Here is an 8,336-nt window from a genome sequence, read left to right on the forward strand (position 1 = left end):
CTTCCGGGAGTACCTGAGAATCAAGACTGTCCACCCAGAGCCCAACTATGGTAAGGAGACCATTTCCTCTGTAGTCACCAGAGCAGCCTGAAGTTGCAGTGCCATGTGCTCAGTCAACGTCATTGCTGAGGTTTGAGATGGGTTATACTGCCAGGGTCAAGGGCATAGGCACTGACTTGTATTTTTGCCAGGGGGAGGGGACATAAGATGATGGAGATTTGAAAAGTTTGATGCATTTCAAGTGACAGCCCTCTGCCCGAGGGGGGCCAGGGCCCTCGGGCTCCCATGTACTTGGCACCCCTGGTCAAGGGCATTTGCTAGGGATCAGCTAGTGGTAACCACTGATAACCTTCTTGAAAGGCAAAATTGAAAAGTACTGAGTGCCCTCTGGAGCTCCACTGAGCTCTTACTACTGAATGAGTTGGTTTCCCCATGTTGTTGCCTTCAGAAGATTGTAGTGATTCTTACAAGCATGCCCTCCCTGCAGCTACACTGGCTTTTAAATGGAAGTAGCTCAGTGCATCTGAATCCAAAGAAGTCCACACCACCCAGATTGCCCTCGTCATTGGCTCTGTTTGGCCCCTTCACTGGCCATTGCAACAGATTGGCTAAACATGGACTGGGTCATGGAAGATGTTGCCCTCCTACTCTAGTGAAGGCTGAAGCTTCATCTTCATACATTGTTCTCTCCTAAATTGGTCAGGGATGTTTGTGCACCCTGCAAATGCATCCGACCCTTGGTGTTGGAGAAATCCCTCTGAAGTCAGCTGGTGATCATGTGAGCCAGCTGAGAGGTTCTTCTGGGCTCCCAGCTCCCAAGGGGATTTAGAAAGAGAACACCCCAGATCATAGGTGAGGCATGGGGGGGCATGTGCTCCCCCTGAGATTGGTTATGACTGGCTTCTGCAGGCGGCTGCTTCTCACACCTGCCCCCCCGCCCCCACTGCCAACATGGCCGGCGGTGTCTGCGGGCGGTCCCCACTTGCTCTCCGACCCCTGCCGCCAACACTGCCGCTGCCAGCTGCAGGCAGTCCCTGCTCGCCGCCATGGTGGCCCCCCCACCCAGTCTCAGGAGGCACCAGTCATTTGTGCCCCAGAACCTGTGAGACTGATATTCCAGTATGTGCCCTTCCATGACCAGTGCCCTGTGGAGTTGGGCATCTCTACTGCGCCACCTATTTCACTCATAACCAGGAAGGTGCTTAGGCTGGTTCTCCACTGCCTTGTGATTGTTCACACTTGAGCAAATGGGGTGTAGGGCACTACTGGAACCCTCCATTCACTCGCACTGCATCCACTCTACTCAAGTGTGAGGCACGGGAAAATCAGACCTTGGGACTCCTGTTATCTATGATACACAGGCCTGCTCTTTGGACCCAAATACTAAGCAACGTTTACATTCCACAGCGCTCTCTCCAGGTGTTAATTAGTCACAGAGTGAATGGGTTTGAAACTTGTTTCACGATGATCTCTTTGGCCCTGTTTGAGCTGGCAATCTCAATTAAACAGAAAATAGTCTTCTGACTTATAATGTGGTTTTCATCTCCCCTGGCCAGCAAAGCCCTCTTTAAACTATTTGAGCTAGATCCATATTAATCCCCTAGACTGGGAGCTGTGATAAAACTGAGTTTTAACTTGGCTGAAATACAGTTAGGAACATGCAACTGGAAAGAATTTCTGGTGTCCTTGCTGGCAACTGTGTCTCAATGCTATCTGGCATCTTGCTACAGCTTCAGAGAGGTAATATCTCAAGCCCTGCTCTGGACTTGTGCTAGTGGCCACCCTCAGCTGATTTTGCTATAAATGGGGACTTGGTCATTTGGACTTGATCAAAGGTGGCTATGTGTAATGCTGGCCACATCACTCTGTTGTGTGTCTTTAGCTGTAGAAACTAACCACACTGCCCCAACGGACTGTCAGGCTTGGGCAGGTCTTTCACTATTTTGATAAATTTATCTAATGCTATCTTAAAACCCATGGATGGTTTTGCCCTTGCTACATATGTTGGAAGGCTGTCCAAGAAACACATGACTTGGAGATTTAGAAATCTTCTTGTTTCCAGCCTGAACTTCTTTGTAACCAGACTCTGTCCATTTGTTCTTGCATCAATATTGTTCTTTGGCGTAAATAGCTCTTCTCATTCCCTGTTGCTTACCCCCTACTGTATTCGTAGATAATGATCGCATCCCTTCTCAGCCTGTGTTTGATTTTTTTTTCATCAGTTGGGTTCTCCATTCTCCTGGTCAGTCTCACAGCCCTTCCTTGGATCTGACCCAATTTGAACCCCTGGATAGGGTACAAGGAGCCTAGGAAAAAGACACTGTCTTCCTGCGCAGAGTTGGGGAAGGAAGCCTGTGTCTACTTTAATCCCAGATATCGATGCTGATACAGATAAATAGGGCTTGTGAAGACTGGCTCCGGAGCTCAGCGTACAGTCACAGATCATTGGGCACTCAAGGTGTGAGACTGATGTGACTGGTGAGGTTTATGTAATGGTTTCCTAGTGTCCAAGGAGGTGGCATTGATATCTTAATCGGGAAGAGCTTAACTGAGAAACTGAGGCCCCATGTGTGCTCTCCTGGCACAGGGTACCATGTGGTTGTGGCATCTGAGATGATGGGCATGGCCACCATTAACCAGTCTAGGTGACTCACGTGGGGGAGTCTTTAGCAACAGTGACTTCATGTTTGCCCGCTGAAAGGTGGCTGTAAAAGGCCCTCTGGGTTTTCTTCCCTGTTCCCATATCAGCTAACCACTGGAGATTTTTTTTTTCCTAAATAGCCGGGAACCAACAAAAACTAAGTAGAATAATAATGTGCAAACTTTGACTTTCCTACTAAATTTGCACAGTACAAAGGACTTGGACACTGCTGGTGTTCGACCTTGCAGCCACAGGCAGTAAGAAGGACCAGAGTAACTGAGGCCTCTCTGCCTTTTATAGCTCTAGTTACAGGGTGCCCAGGTAGTGTGGTGGCTACAACTCAAAAAGCATCTGACCTCATGAGCACAGCATCGAAGGTTTGCCAAGATCGATGTTACTGCCCACAGTTGCCCAAAGAAGAGAAGCTACTGAAGTCTGTTTGGGCTTTCAGTTTTTCCCAGAAGGAGCCAGAGGACAGGTGCCTAGTGCCATCTGAAAAACCAAGCTTCTCCAAAAGGTCTGTTGATTGTGCAAGAGATCAAGGTACCCAAATCACCGGGCCCTTTCAGATCTTCGTCTGGAGGAAAATAAATGGCACCATGAACAAGATGTGGCAGGATTTCGTTAAGAATAGATTTGGCCAAAGGATTGGATCTCATTTGCTTTTAGCACATTAGCAAATGAGGGGAAAGAACCATGATAGTTAGAAGGAGGTCTTTCCAATAACACTTTGAGAGCCAGCATTTTAAAAACTGATTTGTATTGACTTGAGTGGAACAGTGTCAGTCAGTGGTGGTTGGAGAGCCAACAAGAGCGATGATGAAAGGAAAGCAATTCGAAATCCTAAATTGTCTTCTGTTATAATCTGGAAGAGAAGAGACAGCATGTTAATGACAGTCACAGCTGTGGTTGAGTTGAGGGAATATGCAAACACTGATAAAGATTGACAGATCTTGCAAAAGGACATGGCTAGCAAGCATAATATTAAACTTTGGCAAAAGGCCATTACCTACATTTTTTCCTAGATGGATCCGAAATGCACTCTACTTGGCTGGGGAAAAAGCTGGGAAGTAGTTAATTCTGAGAGACCTGGGGCTGTTACTGAGAAAAACAGTAAACCTTTGTTTGCAACAGCACATGGCATCTGAAAAAGCCATATGACACTGGGCTGTGTACACAAACACAGCACAGGACAAGGATGTGATAGTTTGTCAACAGCAGGGGTGTGAAACGTACGGCCTGCAGGCTAGATCTGGCCTGTGGAGCTGCTCGGTCTGACCTTTCAGGCTACCAGTGGGCCACCAGAAGTTGCAGGGGGTGGGGGAGTATGGCCTGCCACAGAATCTGGGGCCCTTGTGCCCTGGTGGACATGGTGATTGGTAGCAGGAGGGCAAGTGTGGTTGCCCTCCAGTCACTTCATCCATTGCTACTGCTGTGGCCTCAGCTCCTCAGCTGCTGGTCCTGTCACCATCCTGTGCTGGGGCCACTGCCAGTGCCTGCCCTGTGCCCCATGCTGGAGCTAGAGCTGCTGCCACAGCACAAGGCATGTGGAGGCAGTGGTGGCTCCGGCTCCAGCATGGGAAACATAACAGGACCTGGAGCTTTGCCATGTGCCCCATGCTGGAGCCGCTATGTCCCGCTGGTCAGAACCGGAGGTGATGCTGCCACCTGCCCTGGGATGGATCTGGCCTGAAAGGAGCCCCACAGTCTAGATCCAGCCTGGGGTACAAGGTGAGTTCGACGCCCTTGCTTTCCAGATATGCCACGACTGTCTCTCAAATACTGTATCCAGACCTGGGCATTTCTTTCCCAGAAATAGATTTTTGATATTTTTGTTAATGACTTGGAAAATGGACTAGAGAGTACACCTATTACATTTGCAGATAATAGTCCACCCAGAGGGATGGTAAGCACTTTGGAGGATGAGATTGGGATTCAAAACAATCTTGATGAACTGAAGAAATGATCTGAAATAAATAGGATGTGGTTTGGTAAGGATGAGGGCAAAGCACTAGATATAAGTAGGAACAGTCAGCCACATAGATACAGAATAAGGACCGCCTGGCAGGAGCGAGTTCTGCAGAAATGGATCTGGCAGTTCTAGCAGATCATCATCTGCACATGAGGCAACATTTCAGACTGTTGTGAAAAAAAACCCATCACCACAACTGGGATGGGTAAGAAGGACTGTTATCTGTGAAACAGGCAGAATATCCCCTCTGGTCTTGTCAGCACTGGGGGCATCTCAATTGGAGTATTGTGCCCAGTTTCGGGCACCTTGCTCAAGAAGTATGTGGACCAGTTGGCAAGAGCCCAGAGGAAAGCAACAAAAATGATTAGTGGTTTAGAAAAAATTGGTGCATGAGGAAAGCTTGGAAGCATTGGCTTTGGCTAGTCTACAGAAAAGAAGACTGATGCACTAGGCACAATAACAGCCTTTAGATACAGTCTAAAAAGTTTATAGGCTATTCTCCAAGCCCAGTGGGGATAAGACAAAAAGTAATGGGCTTAAATGGCAACCAGGAAGATTTAGATTAGGCATTAAGAGAAACAGTCTAACTGAGACTAGGTACTGGAATGGATTACCTAGAGTGGCTGTGGGATTTCCATTGCTGGAAGTGTTGGGGGTTGGACTAACTGATCTCTTCAAGGTCTGTTCCAGCCTTCCAGGTGTGATTAGTGGCCTGGCAACACCAGAAAAGCTGCATGTACGTGTGCATGGTTTCAGTGGGTCTTTAACACCGTTGCAGCATTTTCTTATCCTGCAATCAATAGTTTTCCTAGTGAGTGGCAGATTATTATTGGTGTTGTATAGTATATATAACCTCAGTTTTATAGTACATACAGCTTCAGTCAGGAGTGGAGCCATGCGCATGTGTATACACACAAACATGTGGCATTGGGACTATTTGGAGACTGGGAGACCAAGTCTCCAAGCAGAGGAGGAGGAGACTTGGAGACTTGGTGTTTCTCCACCTTTTCACTAATGTACAGTAACACCAGCTTCACTTCCTGGAAGTCCATCAAATCTGCTGAAACCCCCCAGGGGACCGCAGATCCTAGGAGCTGAGATGCTTTCTGCATTTCGGGGCTGCGGATGGGTCAGGATATGACTGTCTCTGCAGATAAGGAAGCTGTGAATCTGAAGAAAATCTAGGACTCTTGATGCAGTCTGCCACTCCAAGGAGAGAGGGTCCAGAGTGCTGGGGGATGCAGTGGAGCTGGGGATGTTGGTCTGTAGGGGCAAATGGGAACAATAGCCTTATGTAGAAGTCCCGCAAGGCAGCATTGCACCGTAAGGAAATGTGCTTGGGAAGGTGGTTGCTGAGCTGTCATAAGCAGGCAGCCAGTGTGCTGGGTCACCTTTCTGTGCATGTCCTGCAGCCCAGTCTGGAATATTCTAAAATCTGCCCTGCCAATATGGTAGCTTCAGTGTGGTCTCAGTGCACTGGAGCTCTGAAGAGTTCCCCCTTATGACATGGGGCTGGTGATAAAACAGGAAGCTTGGAAGTATGTGGACAGCCCCTTTGTAGCATAGAATGAGGAATCCCTGAGGGAAATATTTGAATAGCACAAAGGAGTGCGACTGAATGTGTGTAACTCTTACACTCTTCCCTTCTCAGGTGCAGCCATACAGTTCTTGGAGAGGGTTGGAGCTGAGCTTGGCCTGGCATGTCAGAAAGCAGAGGTAAGAGAAGTGAAATTGGCCCTCTCAGCAAAGTTCATTTTCAGTCCATCTTGGCCTGGACCCAGCACACCGAGTTTGTGCTGGCCCAGCCTGCATCCTCTGTGGGGGATGACTGGATGAATTTCAATCCAGCTCCAGTAACAGTGCTCTCAGTTGGTCTGAGGGGTCCAGGCATGGCAACAACACGTCCTCACTGAGATGTTCCCCTTCACCTTGTATTTGCAGTAATGAGTCAATCACTTTGGCTTCTGTTACTGACAACCTGGAAGTCTTAGGTTTCCCCTTCACATGAAGAGACCCTGGCCCCTGACTCCCTCGTGTGTGTGTTTGTGTTTAGATCCCTCCTTCCCCATAGGATGGGGGGCTAGGGCAGCTCTAGCTGATCAGTGTCCTGGTATCTCTGGGGGCCAGAGTGTTAGTAAACCAGGATTTGCTTGGTGGATGCCTAAAAAACAAGCAGGTCTCAGCCTAGTTCTTTGTGAGTCCATATCAGAATTCCCACCCCCCAGGCAATGTGTACTGCGTGGGGCAGGTTGACCCAGAAGCCAAGGATTAGAGGACTATGGCTCCCTTGCATCACAAGAGAGGTCTCACGAGACCTGTTGGGAGCAGTGTGGGGTCAGCACACACTGCTTGTGCTGTGCTCATTCTTTAGATGACCAAAGGGCTCCAGCACTGCCAGTACAGCACCTTTCAGTAGTGGTAAATCCATATCAGTCATCTCAGATGGCCTGAGCACATGCTGGACCTGCCTTCAAGGATGGGAGAATCCATGTGGCTATTCATGTCCTCTGGTGTGGAGCAAAGGCCCAGATCTCCACCATGAGCTAAATTTCAGCCTCATGAGGCCGAGTGGTACAGAGAAATCTCAGAAATTCTGAGGGAGATTTTGGCTTCAGTTACCCTGGGGCAAATCCAGGGAAGTGGTGTGGACCGACTCACCTGTCATAGATTTTCTTCAGATTCACAGCTTCCTTATCTGCCAAGACAGTCATATCCTGACCCATCAAATCCAGGGAAGTGGAGTCTCTCCACACCACTGCCCCCTCTTCTTTCTCCCCTCTTTCCCCCCCAGTGCAATGAAGCATTTGGGTCTTTACATGCCTCGTCTCCTCCATGTGTAACTTATGCTCCTTCCCAACAGGCACTGGTTAGCTTGGCTATGGAACATATAATGAGACCCCCTGCACCACCAATCCTCTTCCAAAGAATTACTGTGCTGCTCGGCCCCCACTTGGGCCACTCAGGCCTGGGACCTTTCCTGTGTGTAATCTCCTTTGGCTGCAGGGGGAGTTTTGGGCAAGGAGGGGTTGTCTGACCGGCCCCTTGGTCACTGAGTCTTGGCGATGTGGGGCAGCCTGCTGTTTGTGAGCAGGTAACAACCTGCCCAGCTTCTCCTGGCTGAGATCCTGGAAAATGTGGTGGTGCATGTGGCTGGTTGCCTTCAGTGGACAAATCCCTTGCAGTCTGTAATCCCCTGTGGCTGGAGCCAGCCCATTAATAAGCTATTACAGATTCGTAGGCTATTTTGAGACCAATCCTTCCTGACCTTTATGGCTTTGCCCGCTGTAATTAGACCAGGAGTTAGTGAGGTCGTGCTTCTCCAAGGGGGCCTCTGGTGGCATGACTTCCCCTGCCTCTTGCCCCATCTGGTATGGCCATGTCACAGGGAGCTGGACCAGAGTCCAGGTCTCCTGAGTCTCAGGACAAGGTCCTGTCCATTAGAATGTCCTTCCTCCTGGATAGAGAAAGGGGGGCTCTCCTCCTTCAAAGTCCTCACCCTTCCCAGGTGAAGCAGTCTTGCCCGTGGCCTGTCCTGTTGCCTTGGATGTGTATGGTCTCTGTGCCTGGCCACTGACAAGGCTAGCCTGTTATGTGGCATTGCCCTTTAGCTGCTCTTACTCAGAAAAGCAGAGTGGCTTCCTCAGCCGTAATGCCTTGCCCTTGCCTTGCAGGTGTGCCCAGGCCGGGTGATCACCATCTTGACTTGGCAGGGCACAAGCCCGC

General features: G+C 49.3%; 1 protein-coding gene across 1 annotated transcript in view; it reads left to right on the forward strand.

Annotated features, from left to right (window-relative positions):
- ACY1 (aminoacylase 1) overlaps positions 1–8,336 on the forward strand; it is a 16,506-nt gene that overhangs the window by 1,395 nt on the left and 6,775 nt on the right. The window contains 3 exon segments of the mRNA XM_025210445.1: positions 1–50; positions 6,265–6,329; positions 8,285–8,336. The exon segment at positions 1–50 is cut by the window's left edge and continues 122 nt beyond it; the exon segment at positions 8,285–8,336 is cut by the window's right edge and continues 3 nt beyond it. Of these exon segments, the coding sequence (XP_025066230.1) occupies positions 1–50; positions 6,265–6,329; positions 8,285–8,336 (167 nt within the window).

Source organism: Alligator sinensis, unplaced genomic scaffold (genome assembly GCF_000455745.1).
Source record: "Alligator sinensis unplaced genomic scaffold, ASM45574v1 scaffold610_1, whole genome shotgun sequence".
NCBI classification, from domain to species: Eukaryota; Metazoa; Chordata; order Crocodylia; family Alligatoridae; genus Alligator; species Alligator sinensis.